General features: G+C 39.9%; 2 protein-coding genes across 7 annotated transcripts; both read right to left on the bottom strand.

Moving 5' to 3' along the window:
• Positions 1-530: 530 nt before the first annotated feature.
• Positions 531-4,460, bottom strand: LOC131257666 (putative disease resistance protein At1g50180). The gene is made up of 2 exons (XM_058258448.1): positions 1,676-4,460; positions 531-733 (listed from the first exon to the last, which is right to left on the bottom strand). Exon 1 carries the CDS (start codon positions 4,359-4,361, stop codon positions 1,707-1,709), a length of 2,655 nt encoding a protein of 884 aa, XP_058114431.1. The 5' UTR covers positions 4,362-4,460; the 3' UTR covers positions 531-733; positions 1,676-1,706.
• Positions 4,461-8,992: 4,532 nt separating this feature from the next.
• On the bottom strand, positions 8,993-19,483 carry LOC131257667 (pentatricopeptide repeat-containing protein At5g44230-like). Of its 6 annotated transcripts, none has more exons than XR_009177531.1 (4): positions 19,283-19,483; positions 16,437-16,566; positions 15,393-15,563; positions 10,716-10,850 (listed from the first exon to the last, which is right to left on the bottom strand). XR_009177531.1 is itself a non-coding variant. In XM_058258449.1 (3 exons), exon 3 carries the CDS (start codon positions 10,831-10,833, stop codon positions 9,115-9,117), a length of 1,719 nt encoding a protein of 572 aa, XP_058114432.1. In that variant the 5' UTR covers positions 10,834-10,850; positions 15,393-15,563; positions 16,437-16,566; the 3' UTR covers positions 8,993-9,114. The 6 variants fall into 6 exon arrangements, 4 of the variants coding, with proteins under 4 accessions (XP_058114432.1, XP_058114433.1, XP_058114434.1 ...); XR_009177532.1 differs by lacking the exon at positions 10,716-10,850 and adding an exon at positions 11,065-11,081; XM_058258449.1 differs by lacking the exon at positions 19,283-19,483 and having other exon boundaries at positions 8,993-10,850.
• Positions 19,484-21,569: the final 2,086 nt, after the last annotated feature.

Here is a 21,569-nt window from a genome sequence, read left to right as displayed (position 1 = left end):
AATGAAAAAAAAAATGATATGATTATAGTAACTTGAAATATTGATTAAGAAGTAAATAAAAATGAAATGGGGAAAGAAGTCTCACCAATCTAGCTCTTGTAAAGACACAAAGTGCCACTGCTTAGAATCCATTGGTTTCATTCAACGATTCAACTACTTGCGCGTGTCAAACCAAAGGACAGCTAGCATGGTTTCATCCAAAAGGGTTCTTAGTCTAAGCATTTCTTCAAACGAGTAGCGCGCATATTTCTATATAAATAAATAATTAAACACATTACAAAATTACAAAACACTGTCTTACAAACTAAAAAAGGAATGGAGGCTAGCAGTAGAGAATTTCATACCAAGATTTTGAAGTGTTTAAAAAGAATAAATTAACGAATTTAAAATGCATGAGACTATTTTTTACCTTTAGGTTTTTTTTTTTTTTCAAAGTTACAAAAAGAAAAAGACATTATATGATTACAGTAACTTGAGAGCATAGATTACGAGGTAAATAAAAACGAAGAGGGGAAACAAGTCTCACCAATGAATGCCACCTATTACCATATCTGGATGGAAGGTATGTGCCGAATCTCATTTGATCCGCTGTGGTCCCACCAGATGAACGGACTAGATCCCTGACAGGTTGGTACTTGTGTGATTAGGAAACAAATCTTACTCACGAGCAAAAATCTACCATATCCAATCGTATCACCTCATCATGCATCAACACAGTTCAGTTCATGCCCCTCTGATTTATAATTTACCAAAAAAAAAAAAAAAACCAGTCCGATCATCAGATAAGCCCAGTCCATTTATGAAGAAAGCAAAGAGCAAAAAGCACAATTAATGGACAAAATTCGAAGTGAATCTATCACTCATATTTTGGGCCACTGGCATGGTTTCATCCAAAAAGGGTCTTGAAGCATTTCTTCATACAAATAGCGTGCAGATTTCCTTACAAAATTATAAAATACTGTCTTACAAACTATAAAAGGAATGGAGCAGTTATAGCAGTAGAGAATTTCATAGCAAGAATTTAAAGTGTTTAAAAAAAATAAACTAACTAATTTAAAATGCATAAGATTATTATTATTTTTTCCTAAGCTACAAAATGAAAAAGAATAAATTACTTGAAATGCAGTAGAGAGTTTCGTAGCCAGAACTTAAAAAGAATAAATTATTTGATTTTTACATGACCCACTGATGATTATATGAAATCCATTAGTGACCACACGAAAACTTAGACCGGGTGCCCAAAAATCAGACCCATCTATGATTCAGGTTGGCCACACTAATGGAAACAGTTTGAAAGGTAAGCATTATGCGTTACCCTTTACACTATTTCCAATAGTGTGGTCCACTGGAATGATGGATGGAGCTGAATTTTGGATCACCTGCCCTTAATGGGGTATAGTACATGGTGGCCGGGGTGAATTTCACATAAAAAGCACGGTTGGGGTATACCCGAGCCAGTGACCCATTTGCTAGCATGGCAGGCGTTAAGAAAGTTAACGGGATTGTAATGGGAATGTTTTTGTAAAATACATTGGAATGTAATTTCTATATAAATTCCCAAAAGGGAAAAAAATAAAAATAATAAAAATAAAAAAATGATATGATTATAGTAAGTTTAGTATGGATTAAAGAGGTAAATAAAAATGAAAAGGGGAAACAAATCTCACCAACCTACCTCTTGCAACGAGAGAATGTGCGGCTGCTTACTATATCCACCATCTAACGCTTATGTCGATGGAGGGTATATGCTGAATCTTACACCAATCCTCCCCTCTGTCTTTTTCAAGCCTTGCTTTGAATTCATCGGGCATCCTCCACAACTCCAGTTTGTTGAGGGTACTCACATGCTGCAGTCCTTCCGGAAGCTTCTTCAATTTCGTGCAGTCATAGATCCGTAAATATAAAAGACTTGGCATAGATCCTTCCTCCACTCTCCACTCTTCTAATTCATATAACTGACGAAGATGTAAGGATTCGAGTCGAGGAAACCCTTGTGCAGAGCAAGCCATTTCCTTTCCCATATATGAATTATAGGACAATCTGAGAATGCGAAGGTTTTTCAGCTTCTCCAACGTCGCCATTGGGTCTTCCTTTAAATGAGACCCGGTCAAGGTAAGCTTCGAGAGTTTTTTTGGGAAGAAACTGGGGTCGGGTAACTTGCCTAAATTTCCTCGCAAAGTAAGAGAGTGGAGGCAGTCCAGCTTGACAATCGATACGTACAATACCTCAGCATCTTCTTTTGTATCTACCCATATTCCTAATTTTCTAAGATTGGTGAGCTTTCCCAAGCAACCATCTTCCATCCATTTGCCAGATCTTACAAATGATAGAGTCTGGAGGTTATTTATCCGGTCAAGCCTTGGACGTCCTTCTATATCTCCACAACTTACATCCCACTTAGATATGCTCTTCACTTGAAAATGTCTCAACTGTTTCATCTTCCCGATTATGCTTGGTATTTTTATAATAAAACGGGATGTTACAAATAGAGTTTGTAAATTGGGAAGATTGCCTATCGACGATGGGAGGCTATCTAAACAAGTTTGAGTACAGCTGAGGTATCTCAGGTGGATAAGTTCACCTATTTCGCTCGGTAGCTCTTTTATTCCTACACCCTGCATATACAACACCCTAAGCAACTTAAAGCCTCTAAAGAGAAACTTTTCTTCTTCTCTTTGAAGCCATGTAGAGCCCTGGGTGTATATCAACACAGAACGAAGGTGTGGAGTGAAAGATTTTAAGGATGTGTGCTCACGTAAATCATCATTGTGAATTGCAAGTCGACGGGCTCTAAATGCACAAGGAGCATTTGCATTTCCACTGTCAACTTCCAGAAACTTACTTTCCTTGGCTTCTGATATGGATAGATCTCGCAAAAGATCGTGGATGCGACAACTTTTAACAACTCCCATTGAATTTCTGCTTGCCACTTGAACCATACTTCTCTGAATCAATTGCATTAGATAATCTTTTCCAACCTCCTCCAATGTTTCTTCCCCTCTCTCTTCAAGAAACCCTTCTGCGGCCCACTTTTGAATTAATCCCCCGGCGCCAAACTGACGGTCCTCTGGAAAATTGCCCAGATAGAGAAAACATGGCTTTAAGTAATAGGGCAGATCTTTGTAGCTTAAAGATAATATTCCAGAGATTTGCTGGTGTCCATCAACCAACTGCCTGCTGATGCTTTTGTATACTTTCTCCCACTCCCATGCTTCTTTCGTTAATAAGAGCCCTCCGATTGCAACGATAGCAAGAGGTAGATGATGGCATTTTTCCACAATCTTTCTTCCTAACTCTTCCAAATTCTGAGGGCAATGCCCATCTCGTCCTGGAAATGCTTTTTTACAGAACAATTCCCAGCTCTCGTCATCATTTAGAAATCGCAGTTCATGGGGCTGGCTTCGTGCATATAAAGCAACCTCTTTGTTTCGCGTGGTAAGTACGACCCTACTGCCATTGTTCATATCCGGAAATGCATCCTTCAAATCATCCCATGCTTCTGTTGTCCATATATCATCCAAGACTATCAAGTATCTCTTGTTATTCAGATACTCAAAAATCTTGTCCCTCAGCTCAACAACATCCATTTTCTCCACTTTCTCGAGCTCCTCTTTAGAGAGATCCATACAGCGTCTGACGATGGCCTGCAAAAGATCTCTAACAGAATAGCCTTGTGATACAGAAATCCATGCATGACTATGGAAATGTTTCTTAACACTATCAGTGTTATAAAGTTTTTGAGTAAGAGTAGTCTTACCCAGACCACCCATTCCGACTACAGAAACAACACAACGTCGCAGCTCTCCCTCATTGATCAACTGCCCGACCAATGCCGCCAAGTCCTTCTCAAAACCAACAAAATCTGCTTCTTGAGCATTAGGAGAAGTTAGCCTCCGTTCTTGGAGACTTCGAACTGCAGAGCTTGTCCCTTCTACCATGCCTATTCTTTCGATGCCGTAAGTTAACCTACTCTGGGAGATCATACGGATTTTATTCTTTATCTGTTCAATCTCCGAGCCCACCTTATGGCGAGCTATCGACTCATTGAAGAAGAAATTAGCGCACCTTGTAATGCAGCCCACAGATTCACTTCGCCTCAATTTTGCTATAGTGAAGACAAAGGTGTCAATGACATCCTCAGCATCATATGCAACATCTCTGACGTCCCGCACCCAATTCTTCACTCTTTCATCTCCTCCTTGTTTGGTGTCTGCGTCTTTCAAGAAGCATTGCATCCGCCTGAATTCTGCCATGAGTAATTCGACTTGATTGTCAACCCCATGTAAGAAAACTGCTTCTTGAATGAGCTGGTCACTGAGTTTTTGGAGAAGGAACTCGACAACAGACTCAACAATGGCCATCTTTCCTCAATCTTTTTTTTTCTCTCTCTCACAAGAAAGGAAGAAATTCAGATCAAAGCTTTGTTTCTTTAGGAGTTCATAATCTTGCCTATGTCTCTCTGTTTATAGCGGCCAATTTGACCGGTCACATGACGAACAATTCATGGTTTGTGATGTAGAGCGGGTCACCGACCCTTTCATGTCCAATAGATGGACTAGAGAAGGCCCAATCGGAGGTGGAAGTCATCAAAACTGTCAGAACCTTAAAAGAGGCGTATCTTGCAAACCGGAATGAGTTGCTTTATGTACGATTTTGTGTAGGACTAGCCACTTTAGCCAACCAGCCTGGTTATGCCCGTTTGTGAGATTCCATCAAATCGGCGAATTCCCTATTTATTTTTGTTTTTACTATTTTTAGTAAGTTTTGATTTGATTGTAACTCTTCATCCATTGGGCTTTAGGAGTTGTGTCCAACAAGAAAATTGCTTAGAATAATTAGGAGAATAATATGATCAAGTCAAATAAGACACTTACCATGGTATATTCATGCCATCAATTTATTTTTACTACTTATTCTAGTATACAATCCCAAAAATGGTACGGCCCTAACCTCACCTTATATGGTGCAGACCTTACCATAGGAACCATCTTGATGTTTTTATATTACACCCACTTCGTCCATCCATTTCCCCATATCATTTTTTGGTATATCGGTCCAAAAATAAATTAGATCCAAATCTAAAGTGTACCATACCATTAGAAAAAGTAGTTGGCCATGAAAGTTCTAGATGAAGCTAAAAAATTGTTATTTCCTATCATCCATGTCTGCATGACCTTATTAATAAGGTGGATTGTAAATAAACATTACTGTGAGCCCTAAGAAGCTAAAATAATCTATGATACCATTTCAAACAATCATTTACTCCAAAAGCTTAAACTGTTAGAGCGTAGTGTATCAATATATATCAAGGGACTTTATCACTTCAACAATTACTTCCAAATGCTTTAAAATGAGCTAGGAAAACTGATGGACGAGGGCGTGAATGTATAACACATACATCACAGTAACGGTAACATGCAGTCACGGGTTAACCGGATAACACCTAATTCGCATAGGGGTGGGTGTTCGGTCTTTGGATGCTTTTTCTTCTGGTTGGGTCCTTTCTCTTTTCCCATTTCTTTTCCCATTTTATTTATATCATGTTTCTTCCACTGTCATTTGCTTTTCCTTTTTCTTTTCTTTTCCTGTTTTTTTGATGCGTCTTCCACTACCGTTTGCCTTTTGCTTTCCAACGACTTCTTTTTAGCATCAAAGCAAACTACGTTGATATGATACATCATGTCCTTCTTTGTTTATTTAGACCGTACAAATGGTTGGGGCTATCGTGGATGGCCCATGGATTAAAATTCAGTAAAAAAGCAGATCCCTAAACATTTGATTGGTTTCCTTAAAATTAGCAGTTAATTGCAAAAGAAGTTAACGGTTCTATTTTGAGGGAAATGGTGAGAACAAAGGATCGCTAGCTAGGATTGTTCTACTGGTGTGGTTCTTGAATCAAGGGTTATCCAAAGCAGACTCTTCTAGATGGATGGTCTTGATCTATAGTCTACCGTTCCATGTGGACGGTGGAAGATGGCTCTATTATATCATGATAGTAGCATCTCCCTTAATCCGTACGGAAATTCTCGCAGGAGAACGCCGGATCCTGGGATCCACTGAGGTGGGCGGACGCCTGATCGTGGAGCCCACCTTGATGCATGGGTCATATATCCACGCCGTCCATCCCAGCTCATTTTAGCATTCGGAGCTGAGTCCAATATTTACTATTTCCTAACGTGTGGCTCACTTTAGTATTGGATTCACCTCATTTTTAGACCCACCTCCTAAGATATCTAACTAAAATGATGGATATTATAGATCTATTAAAAACATCATGTTGGACTAGATCATGTTATGAAATAATAATATTACCATAGACAAAGAATGTTATGAAGTGATCTGTACAGTTGACCTAGTAGGCCAACACTTGAATGTGCCACCTTCGATGATCTAGTGTTGATGGTTGCTACCACCTTCCATTTTCTTGAATCATAGGTCCAATTTCGGATTAGGATTGTGGATTAGCATAGCACAAACTCGGTAGTGATCAAGCAATCTTATGCATATGATTTTTGGTAAGTTAATTTGGACAACTAATCATTTTTCTTTCAACTGTCCATTCATAGCCATAAACGGAATGGTGAAGCATCATTGTATCAGTTTGATTTTAAGGCCATGCTCTATCCACAATTAAGGCCAGCAATGGGTCAGGCCAGCCACCTAGCAAAAATCAGAGTAGCAACAATAGGTAATAAGATGGGGGAACATAATTTAGATAGTTTGGCCATGGGCAATGAAGACCAAAAACTCGACCTATTAGGAGTGAGCTGGAGGTAGCAAGAAAAGACTGGATTACCTATAGTCTAACTGAAACTATGGCCCTTTAAAGGGTGGAATGGTAGAACAAGATTCATGTAGTCGACCACAATTAATTAGGATAAGGTTTAAATGATGATGATGATGATTATATGGGTACGCGGGCCCATGAATGCTAAGGATAGGGGTGGCAAAGTGCAAGAAACTCCCTGTGTATATTTTGCTCCATTATATATGAGTTGGTTCGTAGACTGCAATCAAAGGGCAAGTAGACTCTGGATGAAGCATAAGGTATAATTACATGGACCATGGATAGGGGTGTACACGAACTGAGCTAGCTCGGTTAGCTCGCTCGACTCGACTCAAAAAAACTCGATTCGACTCAGTTTGAAGCTGAGTTCAAGCCGAGTCGAGCTGATTTTTGAGCTCGAAAATGAGTTCGAGCCGAGTTCAAGCAAGCCCCAGCTTGACTCGACTTGGATCAAATCCAGCTCGAATCGAACTTGGATCGAACCAGTTTGGTGACTCGGTTACTTTGCCATTGATGTTGCTCACCAACTGTTTGATAAAATAACTCAACGAAATGTGGCTGGTGGCAAGGAAGGTTTGGCCGGTGGCAAACAAGGTATCTACATTAAACAAATACCTTTTTTCTCTTCTTCTTTTTTTTTGGTTTTTATGTTACTTAGAAAGTGTTTGATAAAACACCTGTAAAATCATTGCCTCTATTTGTAAAATAGTAGGATTTTGAAGTTGCATTTTAGGTGTTTGTGGAAATGCCTCAATGGCGAACTCGGCCCGAGCTGGCCCGAGCTGCTGACTGAACCGAGCCAAGCTGGCCAGTCAGGCTCAAGGACCGAGCCAAGCCGAGTTCGAGCTGAGGTCAGCCAGTGTTCAAGCCAAGTCGAGCTAAGGCCAGCTCGACTCGATGTACACCCCTAACCATGGATGGTATAATGTTGTAAGACAACATTTTCCCACCTAAAAAGAATTGGATCTGAATTCCTCAAATCAGATTGGTGGATATGTATTACACACTGATCCAAGGAATGATTTTGTGAATGACAAAGTTGATCAAAGAAAATTCCTTTCTGTACACTACTTATGGATTGACATTCAGCTTCTTCAAGCCCAAATGATGAGTGAAAGAAATCGAAAAATACGCAGGTGTGAGAGACCTGGATCTTTAATCAGGTGAGCCACCTTTATGTGCCCTAACCCAAAAACCCGCTAGTATACTTATCAGGTGGGATGAAATGCTCATGAGAAAAATAGCCTCTTAAAAAGGATTTGACTAATGGACCACATTCAAAATACAAATGTAGCTACCTGATGCAGCAATTGAGCCTAACATTTCGGCCATGAAACATACACAGTCGTAGAATCCTGATGAACGGCCCAGTACATGCATCCTGCACCAGCACATGTAAACCTATTAATGCGAGTAGCATATACTTTTCTTATCTAACCACATGAGTGACCTCAACTCGGTTGCTTCCTGTCATGCTAACCACTTGCATGTGCTTAGCCAACCTCCTCACCCACCACCCATTTGCTTCATTCTCACTAGAGCTGGGCAAAATCCAACCCAATCCATCTCTCGTCCTTTCCCTCCCTCTTTCCCTCCTCTCCTTCTCCTCCTTTCTCTCCCGATTTCCCAACTCTCCTTCTTTCTGTCCTCCTTTCTCTACCTCTCTCTCCCGATCTTAATTCACTCAACTCGATCCGACTCGGTTCGGTTTCCCTGACTGAGTCAGAGTCGGTTCGAGTCAAGCTAGCAAGGATTCGAATCGGATCGAGTCAGGCCTGCTGGACTCGGTCCCGGATCGGATCGAGCTCAGGTCAGGTTCTTAGAAAAATCGGATCGAGTCGAGTTAGACCCAGTTCGGTCCGACTCAAACTCGATGTCCACCTCTAATTCTCACCTCCCAGTACATGCTAGGTAGAATCTCATTATTTCCCGAGTTCCGAGCTGACATCTTTAAAAATGCTTTTGGGGAACCACATCTGCCTAGCCAAGGTTCCCGTGGATCCTACAAGTAACAAGAAAAACACCCTTCATGCTAGAGTTTGGCTGATGGGGACATTCGTTACAAGCTCGCAGGCCTGATATAGGTGAGCGGCACAGCCCAACAAATCCACACATGATTCATAACTATAATTTTCATGTTGCTCAGATTGAGCATCACACTTTAGAACCTTCAATTTCAAACAAATTCCAAGTCGATGTGGGCTCTGATCCTCTCCAACACCAAGTCAAGTTGTGAGTTTTTAGCCTTTGGCACATAAGGTGATTGTTATAATAATGGAGATCCATGGTTCAGTTTCAGTGACCACATAAATGGAGCAACTAATTGTTTATTCCATGTTGAAATCAGAATCCAACACAAAATCATCCGATGCCAATTGCAGAGATAGATGCCTCAACATGGCATAGATGTGCAGGCATTGAGGGTGGTCTGTATCTCCAATTAAGAACTTGTGTACACTGCTATTTGTCTCAATCCAACTGCAACCTGCCGTTTTGGGCACGCCTTGTCCTCTCATCCAACGCCTGACCTTTGCAACATCAGCCCACATGTGGGCCCTAGCATAGATGTTAGAGAGCAGCACATAGTTACCAGGATTCTCAGGTTCGATTATGAAGAGCTCCCTCGCCGCAATTTCACCAATTTCAACATTGCCATGGGTCCTGCATGCACTGAGTAAAGCTCCCCATACACCAGCATGAGGCTCAACTGCCATTGTTTTAATCAACTCATAGGCTTCCTCAACAAGTCCTGCACGACCAAGGAGATCGACCATGCATGCATAATGATCAACGGTTGGCTCAATTGCATATTCTCTTGTCATGCAATCAAAGTATTGCCGGCCCACTTCCAGCAGCCCAGCGTGGCTGCATGCAGTCAAGACACCAATAAAGGTGATTCTATCTGGCCGTGCCCCGCCTTCCAGAAACTCCAAGAAGAGGTTCAGGGCATCCTGACCCTGGCCATGGTTGGCAAAGCCCACAATCATTGCATTGTATGATACTGTGTCCTTGACGGACATCTGACCAAACACACTATGAGCTTCATCCACACTTCCACATTTAGCATACATGTCAATCAAGGCATTAAAAATGTGGACATTCATTTCCACCCCAGTTTTCTTCAAGTACTCGTGCATTTGTCTTGCCATATCTAGAGCTCCCAACTGACCACAGATCGAAATGGCAACAGCCATTGTTACCTGATTGGGTTCTATATTTTCTGACCGCATCTTATCAAAGAGCTCTAGAGCCATAAGCCAGTCTCCACTGTGAGAATACCCAGTAATCATAGCATTCCAAGAAGTAACATCTCTCTCTGCCATCTGATTGAAAAGTTCCTGTGCAGCATGCATATTTCCACGATTAGTATAACCCGATAACATTGCAGTCCACGAGATTGAATCCCTATGGTGCATCTTATCAAAGATTCCTCTTGCAGCTTCAATATTCCCTGCCTTGGTATAGCACACTATCATAGCATTGCATACAACAACATTCTTCTCAGAGATGGTTTCAAAGAGATGTGTCGCCACTTGAATGCAGCCAAACTTGGCATACATGTCCATCAGTGTAGTTTGCACATAAACATCAGAATCCAGTCCCAGTTTAGCAGCATAGACATGGATCTGCTTGCCTTCTTTAACGGCTGACAAAAAGGAGCATGCTTTGAGAACAGATGAAAGGGTGAAACTGTTTGGTTGGATTCCATGTTGACACATCATTTTATAAATCCAAATAGCTTCCGCTGTGATCTGAGACTGCTGCTTCGAGTAGGCCGTAATCATAGCTGTCCACAGGAATACATTTGCAGAATCTATTAAACCATTGAAAATCATGCGGGCATAAGCAATATTGCCCAATTCTTTACTGCAGGTCACGAGCTTCACAGCCAAGTAGTTTTCAGAGTGGAGCCCGTTGCTGATTATCTGAGCATGAATCTGTCTAAGTGATTCCAAAGACATGCATTGCTGGAGGTGTTCGGCAATGGTTTCTGCAATTAGTGGCATTCTGGCAATCAGTTGAAAAGGAATTTGCTTCAACTGCATGTAACCTCCACGGAGCTCTGCCCATAGAACAATACTCCATTCAAGATGGTGCACATAGGAGAATTCAAGATGTGCACAAAAGGAATCCAAAAGATCTATATAAATGGAACTGATATTTACAGATGTTTAAATAAATACCACATTCTTCTACTTCGGTAACTGAACCAAAAGTAGAAGAAAGGAGTGCATGCCTCAAAAAGGGAGCGTGCAAACATCAGTTCCCAATACCAGCATTGTGAAACACGAAACTGTGGCCAAGCATTCGACATCAGATGTGAGGTGTAAACCTCATGATGTTTTAAAATAGGATCCACTTCAAGGCACAAAGCATATGCCCCTCGTGGCAAATGCTTCTCATGCTTCTACAAAAATAGTAAATGCTGATAGGATTTAGTCATGCTTCAGTTGGGTAGAGTTGGATTACTAATAAATTTGCATGCTAATATGCTCATTAAGACTGTAATAGAAATTCAATCAGCAAATTATGCTTTTCTAACACTACATGAGTGAGGTGATTTAGCCTATGATACCCAGATATGGATGCTGACATGGCGGACTATGATTCCGAAAAATGTATGATTTGTATAAAAATAAGCTGGCTCCATCTGTAACATGTAAAGAATATTTGGTTTTATGATTCTTACTATAATGATTCTACTAACTTTTGGTCATTTTAAACAAGGCACTGCTTTGTAATATTTACAATTCTTATCTTACAAGGGCCTGTTTGAGTGACATTAGGAAACAATTCTGAGTCATTTTCAACTGATAGGCATTAGAGTTATCAGTGCCCATCAACGAGGTCACTGAACTTTCCGGATCTGCGCCACAAGTATGGTCCACCTAAGCAATGTTTAGACCTGATTTTGGGGCAAGGTATATTCAACTGGCAGCATACTTAATGGAAGATTGGATCCCACATACATGCGACACATTGCACTTGTGCAGGAAGGCAGCATATCAACATCTCTCAAACTCATTTCTGGGGAGGAGCACCAAGCACTTTTTCAAACATTGACAGTCATGCAGGTAGACTCAAAAAATAAAATTGATAAATAGATGTCACCCAAACATGAATCCGAATAATATGACATTCCAAACTCGTGCAAAGGCCTTCCCTGTAAGCGACGCACTGCATCGCAACATGGGTGCAGTGAGAAATGAGCAATAGTTGGCTAGGCGTCCCCTGGAAGCCATGCACTACAACAGTGCCCAGTTGCTATAAGAAATAGGCAACGTTCCCCCACCATTCTAAATGTGTGCAGGTTAAAAGGATAGTCCAGGAGGATAGGATTTGTCTTGCCATATGGAATATAGGAACATTGACAGGTACGAGTGTAGAGTTAGTAAACACAAAGAAACCAAGGAGAGTTAACATAGGTTGCATTTAGGAGAAAAAGTGGAGAGGGGCCAAAACTAGAGGAATTGATGAATATAAGCTTTGGTATATGGGAAGGACCGTGATAGCAATTGGTAGGGATTAGGAGGTGATAATCAATGTTATTGGATAGGTAGGATTGGAGGATAGGATTAAGAGACTATTCTAGAAGGATATGAATGGAACAATGTAAGAAATTCTGAACAGGGAGAGGATGTTCGTAGGAGAAAACTTAAATGATCATGTAGGAAAAAGAAAGTAGACGATACGAGAGGGTACATGGAGAATATGGTTTTGGGAGAAGAAATTATATGGGGGAAGCTATACTTGATTTCGCTATGGCATATAATCTAGCTCTAGCAAACATATACTTTAAAAAGAGATGAACATTTAATTACTTTCAAAAGCAGTTCATATACTAGCCAAATAGATCTTTCTCTGCTTAGGAAGATAGAACGATCAATATATAAGAAGTACATGGTGATACCTGGAGAGAGTTTAACCATGTAACATAGGTCAACAGTTTATGGATGTTTACACTAAGAGATGGAATAAATAGAAAGAAATTACTAGGTTCCCAAAAACTAGGAAGTGGAATTTAAAAGAATAAAATATAATTTTATTCATATATAAATTGATGGAAGAAGGAAAGTGAAATGTAAAGGGAGAAGTAAATGTTATGTGGATTGAGATGGTTGAGTACATTAGAAAAGTGGCATAATGGCCTCCACCGTTACCTTTATGATACAGGTCGTAATGGCGGTTACAACCCCACAATGGTTGTTACAGTCTCTTTTTTTTAATTGAAATAAAAACCCAAAAATCTTGTATCTGCCCCATAACGTTGAAAAAAAAAAATCCGAAAACCATGTGGCTGCCCCGTAACAAACCATTACGAGGCTATTACGGGCTTTGCAAGGGCGTAACGAACCGTTAACGGCAGTTACAAGTCATTTTTTCCATAACGGTTGTTACGACCCCGTAACGTGTAACGGTTTCCACCGTTACCTTTACGTAACAACCTTTACTGCACACCATGATCTAGAGGGAAAAACCAATCATATAAGGAAACTTGGTGGTAAAATGACGATGTACAAAAGGTTACTAATGAGAAATGAACATGTTTCAAAGCCTAGTAAAGGACTAGAAACAATGAAAATCTTGAACAATATAAAAATACCAAATAGATCACTAAAAAAGTAGTGAGGCTAAATTTAAGGCTTATGATGATCTTTGTAATAGCTTGTGGACAAGAAAAGGTGAAAAAGATGTCTTCAAACTTACAAAAAAAATGAAAGAGAGGAAGAGTAGATACTTAGATCTTGTTAGATGCATTAAGAGCGATGACCAGAGGATACTAGTCAAGGACAATGAGATCAATCAAGGACGAGGGAAGCTACTTTCAAAACTCGTTAAATGACAACACTAAACTCTCTATGAGAATAGAGATAAAATAAACCATAAACTCAAATAATGTCTAAGTCCATAGATATTTCCATATGATTAGAATATCTAAAGTGAAAGAAGCTTTGAAAAAGACGAAAACCGAAAAGGCCTTCGGACCAAATGGTATACCAATAGAGGTTTGGAAGTGTATGGGATATTAGGTTATTCTAGTTGATAAAGTTGTTCAACAAGATTGTAAGATCAAAGAAAACACCAGAAAGATGAAGAAAAGCACCATGGTACATATTTACAAGAATAAATGAGACACACAGAGATGCAGAACTATCATGGGATTAAACTTATGAGCCAAACTATGAAACTTCCGGGAAGAGTGTTGACAAAGACTAAGGCATGAGATAATTATATCAGAAAATCAGTTTGGTTTCATGCTAGAGAGGTCTAACACTGAAGTTGTTACCTATGTAGACAATTGATGGAGAAATATAGAGAGATGAAGGATCTCCATGTGGTCTTTATTGACTAAGAGAAAGCTTGTAATAGGGCCCATAAAGAGTTATCTAGTGGGTGTTGGGAGAGGAGTTTCAAGAGGATATATTGACATGATTAAGGATATATATGAGGAAGCAGTAACAAATGTGAGGAGCGCTAGTGGAGAAACAAGTGAGTTCCCCCCAAGTACTGTAGGCTCGCACTAGTAGGCATTAAGCCCATACCTTTTCGCATTGGTTATGGACAAGTTAACAAGCCATTTCCAAGAAGAGATCCCATGGTATATGTTGTTTGCAGATGACATAGTTTTGATTGACAAGAAAAGGGAGGGCGCGAAGACAAAGTTAGATTTATGGAGAGGTGCTTTAGAATCTAAGTGAATTAACATTAGTCAGACTAAAATAAAGTAATATGGAGCACAATTTTAGTAACAATAGGAGTGAGAACGAGGACTTAGTAAGTATTCAATAACGGTAACAGTAGCCGCAACAGCCAACCTTATGGTTGTTATGCTACGAGTAGTAAAGACTATTACAGCACTATAACGGCTGAAATTTTTTTTAAGTAAAAAATGTATCAGGCCCAAATCAGTCCATTATGACCCTTTATCAGCTTGTTATGGGCTTAAAGGCTATTATAGGCCCATTACAGGCCACTTTTTTCAATTGGCACTTACAGCCTCAAATCGTCTAATGGGCACGATCTTTTACTATTGTAGCTGTATCGTAACCATTTTTTAATACCATGATTCATGTAGCCAACTCCAATTAGTTGGGATATGGCTTTGATGGTGATGGTGATGACATGTCACCCAAACACACCCTAAGACAATTGTCAAGATTTCTAATGAAAAGAAAGAAAGAAAAGAGAGAGAGAGAGAGAGAGAGAGAGAGAGAGAGAGAGAGAGAAATCGGTTAACACAGACACTGCACGTATCCAGTACCAGTATCTGTATCTGGTCATATCCAACACAACACATCGAGCATATACAAGTATCTAGGTATCATTGAATTTGGCAGCATAAAATAGTAAAAAGCAACCGCATGGATTATGAGGTTTAATCACCATCTGGCAGCACATATAACCAGCAAATGTATAAAACCAAATATGCTAGGAGAGGTTCTTAAGCAACAATGTGAATCTAACCAAATTATTTGCCTTGATTTTTTATCCAATTTTGAGAATCAGTCAACAAAAGGAAGTTAGGATGTGCAAAAGAAAAAAGCGAGTCTTCTTTTTGCTTCTATGGTTGTAATTGTTTAAGAACAATAGACCCTTTTATTACCTGCAAGAAAAATTCAGATCTAATCTTTTTAAACAGTCAGCAAACATTATGATGACGTGCTTTAAACATCTACGCCGTTGGATTGCTCATCCTCCCCTGCAGCCCTCAAACTCTCAGCAATCATCCGTTCTCTATTTTGTGCTTGTCTTTCTACACCAACCATCCATAAGCCTAAACAAGTGATACCATGAAGTATTAGCACAAGAAAACAAAATTGCTAAAATGTATCAGGGAAAAGGATCCAGTGCTAAAAACTGATTCTACTTCTAAGTTAGTTATCAAGCACTGAATTGCTGCCATGTGGTGCACACTTACAATAGCCTAGCTATTACTTGGTTGGGACCTAACGGACAAGTTGTACCCTGAAAGTACATTAAAATTATAGTCACCAATTGGAGGACTTCAAAGGATTTTTTTCTTCTTCCTCTTCTTTTTTTTTTTTTTTTTTTTTTGAAAGGATTGCAAATGGATGGTTAGGAAAAATCCCAAGCAATGGTCAATATTTGATAGAAAGAATTCCTCTAATTGGCATCCGGGATTATCCGATCACTGTGATTTTTAGGCATGGCACTACACGTGAGAAGTTCGAAACTCACACATCTATAACAAAGGTTCAGTGCTTGACATCTAACTTAGGTGTAAGCATCTAGCATCAAATACTTTCCCATAAGAGAATGTCAATTCAGCTGTAAAATGTTGTTGGTAGCTTGATGGAACTATAATCAGTTACAATTCTGCTTCTCTCTATGAGAAGCTCTCCAATTTTACAAGCTTTCCATGGATGTCATCGTAGAGGGAGACTCTTTTAATGTTTTAAGTAGGCGCCCAAAGCCAATGCCAAGACGTGGGAGTTACGATTTGTATTCAATGAAACTTGGTATTTTGCTTCCAGGCTATACATTTCGTTTACCTACTCAGGAAGAGGCCAATTCTGAGGCCAAGGTGTTGGCGACGACAGGAGCAACCATCTAGGCTAATGCTTTTTGTTTTTAATAAATTTCTATTGACATCTCAAAGAAATATAATCAGTTGCTGAGAATCTACCTAATGCGCTTCCAATTGCACAGAACCACAGAATCCTTTGAGACCATTTATCCCCAACAACTCCTCTTGTCATCTTCCTGGAGGGAAGGCGCTGCAATCTAGACCAACCACGAAACCCTCACAACAGCACCTGCAGTCAAAATTAACCCAGTGGCGACCAAGAGACTTGCCAGGGTTAAAAGACAAGGCATATCTGGTGTTTGCTATGACACCTTTAAATTTTAAGGGGGGAAGAAGATACAAAATGGGCAATTTATTACATCCAGTGATTGCATCTGGAAAATGTGCACTTTGTTACATAAACGGTTATTAAATGGAGAAAAAAAAAAAAAACACAAACAAACAAAGAAACAAACATGATTACTAAGAATTGAACTAGAATATGAAGGGCAAAATGGCCAAAATCATCAATACATTGCAAACCATGTGCCTTACTTTTAGAGGCGGCAATGGATCAAGTTCAGGTTGAGTCAGGGTCAGCCCAAGCCTTACACATTTCCTAAATTGGCTAAGAATTTTGGTCCAACCCCAACCATCCTCAACCCATTACCAAAAGGCCCGATCTGACCCACTTAAAATTCTCTAAGCTCGAGCACAACCTGACCCACTTAAAATTCTGTAAGCCTGAGTCCAACCCCACCCACTTAAAATTCTCTAAGCCTGAGCCTGACCTGATCCACTGAACTGCAATTAGGTTGGGGAGCCTGACTAGAGGAAAGTTTAAGAATAGAAATACAAGGCTAAATGTATGTGCATCCTAGGCTAGTTAGTGGATACATACATTAATATATACATACACACATACATGCGCACATATATATATATATATATATATATATAGTATACTTATGATTATTTATTTATTTTTTTAAAGATGGTGCCCAGCGTGAGTAAGTTATGCATAGATTACTATCTATCAGTTTAGATAGTTCATCTGATGGTCCTGCCTAAGACTACCCACGGCTAAAGAGTCATTGTGATTGTACAATCCTAACTAGGAGATTGTTTTGGAGCATTGTCGATGCAACCTGTGGTCATATTCCGCATGAATAGGTCTTTGACTCCTAGCTATGGTGTAGCAAAAGGAGCATGCTACAACACTACTGCAGTAGGCTATAGTAATCTCAGTGTTGTCAGAGTCTTAGTATCAATCAAATGTTTATTTTCTTCTAGAAAATGGTTTCTTATTAGTGGTTGGATACGATAATGGAGCACATTTGCACAAAGCATCAACGTCAGTTTGCATGTAGGGGACTCGTATTTTGTAGTGCAGCCCACAGCATCAACGTCAGTGCTGTGCAGTGTTGGAAAAGATCTGCAGGCCCAACCATGATATGTGTGTTCTATCCACGCCATCTATCCATTTTCCTCCTCATATTAGGCATGAGCCCAAAACTGAGGCAGATCCAAATCTCAGGTGGACCACACCACAGGAAAGAGTAGTGATTAAATGCCCACCATTAAAAACTTCTTGGGGGCCACAGAAGTTTTGGATCAAGCTGATTTTTGTGTTTTCCCTTCATCCAGATCTATGTGACCTAATCAATAAGTTGGATGGCAAATAAACATTACAGCAGGCCCTAGGAAGTTTTTAATGGTGGGCATTCAATCACCACTGTTTCCTGTGGTGCCCACCTGAGATTTGGATCTACCTCATTTTAGGGCATGAGCCCAAAAAATGAGGGGGCAAAATGGATGGACAGCATGGATAAAAGTAAAAAACGCATACATCATGGTGGGGACTATGACTTTGCCAGCACCACACAGCATTGGCGCCAGTGCTGTGTCCTACTCCTACACTACACAATCCTTGTCCCTTTTTGTCTGGATGCCCATAAAATCCTTAAGTTGTAAAGGGATTACAGGTAATCGGATTGCATGGTTTGTTTGGATGGCTACATTCACCCGTACAAGGCTTTATAGGCTGTAAACACATTACGACTTTTTGTTGCAATCTAAAACCTGGCAAAAAGTCATGTTTCAGATTACTGGTAAAGTGATCACAACTAAAAAGACATCATGCACAAAAAAACACAACGGTTGATACAGACTCGTGATGTGTTGGGCTCACCATAATGTGTACGGAACATCCAATATGTCCACCATATGCCTTCCATGATGCTCTTCTATGGCGCATAAAAAATAAAAAATTAAAAAAAAAAAAAAACCTTGATTGATCATCAAATAGACCACACAAGAAGGGTCCTTAAAAAATAAAAAATTAAAAAAAAAAAAAAACCTTGATTGATCATCAAATAGACCACACAAGAAGGGTCCTTACTCTTACTCGGGTGGTAGACTCTCAGGAGTTTCAACACCGGGTCAAGGGTTCGAGTACCCATAGGTGGTGAAATTCCACTACGGCGTGCGTGTGTGGGGTGTGTGTGCGTGTAAAAAAAATAGAAGCTGGAATTGAAATGATTATAGTGGTATTCTTAATGGATCATCAAACCCCCCCCCCGTAAATAAATTTTTTTTTTTTTTTATTTTAAAAAGCTCATTTTTATGTGATTAGCTGATTTTGGTGGAATTTACTCCCCCAAGCTGTATGTAGTGTGAACACCTACTTTATACATCGTAAAAACTTTACAAGTTAGACAAACACATGATATTTTTACTTGTAAACGGATTACAACTTATTAAGGGCTCTTTTGGATGCCTGTAAGTTCTGTAAGTGGGAAGTTGCTTACAGATGGTATTTGTGGGAAGAAATCCACCTGTAAGTCACTTATAGGCATAACTGATAGAGAACTTCATGGGACTGGGGTGAGAAGTCACTTCCCCGTAAGCCATTTACAGGCCAACGTTCTAATTTTTCAAAAAGAAGGGAAGAGGGGTAAACGCACCTTTTTGCTCTCTTTAACTGGACCGATCGAGAGTACGGCCCACCAGATGGACGGACGTACGTGGGTTTGGAGAAAGAGAATCCGGCAATTTCAAAAGGAGGAGAAGTTTTCTTGACGGAAGAAGCCTAGGGTTTTTCACTCCTTTCCCCAACTTCCTTTCTTTGAGAGGGAGCGGATTGCCTGTGACCCCGGGCACAGAGAAATACCAGTGTCCAGGGCAATGTGGGGTCCACAGAGATGTCCGTGCCAAATCCACTCCGTCCATCTGTTTTTAAAGACCAAACAAAACGAAACAGTAGAAATTTTATGCCACCAAGGATTTTTAATGGGGGCGTTCAATTAACACGGTTCATTGTAATGTGGTCCACTTGAGATTTGGATCTACTTCAATTTTTATCTCATCCATAAAATGATTTGAAAATTAAAATGGCAGGTGGATGAAACACATGTCATGGTGGGCCAGGGTGGGCCCCACAAAGCATCTTAGAATAGCTACTGCCATAGCCAATTCATGTTGTGCAAAAAGAAGGGGAGGAGATTAGGTGCGGCCTAGCCCCACCTTACACAGCATGCCCTAACCATAGGCTTATGTATTGTACATCCACGCTGCCCATCCGTTTTCTTTTGTCATTTTAATGCAAAATATGAAGTAGATCCAAAACTCAAAAGAACCATGCCATAGGAAACAGTGGTGATTGAACGATTAACGCTAAAAACTTTGTAAGGCCACTTTAATGTTTTCATATAATTCAAAAAAAAACAAAAAAACAAAAACACACATCCATCCAATCTATTTATAAGTCAGGGAAATTTGGATGAAGGGGAAAAAACGAACTCAAAGTGTAGATTAAAACTTTGTGGTATATAAAAAGTTTTAATGGTCAACCAACACTTTTTTCTTCTTATATGGTACATTTGAGATTTAGATATCCACGCTATTAAAAGGAATGGAAAAATGGATGGCTGAGATGGATTTTTAATACATACATCAAGATGGATCCCATGGTCAAGGCCACCCCATGTTAAATGAGGCCAGGGCCGCACATAATATATTCCTGAAAAGGAGCTAGGTGGTGCCCACCCATGATGTTCGTAATAAATTCACCCCATCTATCAGTTTTGCCAAATTATATTTTGATATGGGCCCAAAAATGAAGCATATTCAAATCTCAAGTGGACCGCACAATAAAAATCAATGAGGATTAAACGTCTACCATTGAAATATTCATGGGCCCACATAAGTTTTGGATCAGAGGAGAAGGCTGTGGACATTAGATCCCTAACGGAATTGACTAGTGTCTTCCATGGGTGTCTCTGTCGAAGGCTTTTGCGCTTATATGTTTTACCATAATCACTATTAGCCAATTACTTCGACCAACATGGTTATAGAGAGGAAAAATGTTAGACACCTACTCTTTCTGTAGAAATGTACAGTCTCTACTTTATAAGATCAAACAAGGTTCCGACGATTAGTCCCGATTCTTGCACGTTGTTGATGCAATAGTGTGTGTAATACAGTATTAAATGCAAATCAGCACAAAATTTTTATGGGTGGGATCCAGCTATATTAGCAAGCCACAGAGCATACATTTGTACTGATTGGATGCGGGATGCTTATTGATGCAATGTGATGTGTATGATGTAATGGAGTGTGTGGTATATGGTGTCAAATGCAACGCCATGACAGGCTTCAGTTCAGGCTAGATAAATTAGCCTTAACTCCTCCACTTGCCAACGCGTGAACTAATCAGCTAAGGTTTTTTTATGAGTAGGATCTAATTATATCCACAAATCACAAAGCATACATCAGGATTGATTAGGGGTATGATGCAATGCAATATTGAGTTGATAAATTTGATGAGTAGGGGATTGAGAAGGGAATATGTGTTGTGTAATGTTAATGTTGAGTTAGACAAAGTTGATTAAAGATTTGATGGTCGAATGGACGAATGTGTCACAAGGATAGGATAATGTGGCTTCGATTGGACTTGGTTGGCTTAAGAGGCTGGGGTTAAGGTCAGTCTAAATTGGACCAAGGCTAGACTCTTTCTTACACTTTCACTCTCCTTGGTGGAGAGATGGGATGACTAAGGGGTTTTAAGGGATGAGAGAGATGTTTTCGAATTTTTTAGGATGATTCAAATGAGAAGGGGAGGGGCATATTTATAGCCTCCCAACCTGTCTTTCTTGTAATTGTTGCAAATTTCAGATACGAGAGTGGCTTGAAAGGTTTGGATTTGAGATTGCTACATGGAAACATCCCAACAGTTGGATCGAGTAGTAAAAG

Source organism: Magnolia sinica, chromosome 10 (assembly GCF_029962835.1).
Source record: "Magnolia sinica isolate HGM2019 chromosome 10, MsV1, whole genome shotgun sequence".
NCBI classification, from domain to species: domain Eukaryota; kingdom Viridiplantae; phylum Streptophyta; class Magnoliopsida; order Magnoliales; family Magnoliaceae; genus Magnolia; species Magnolia sinica.
This window is presented reverse-complemented; position numbering and strand designations above follow the sequence as displayed.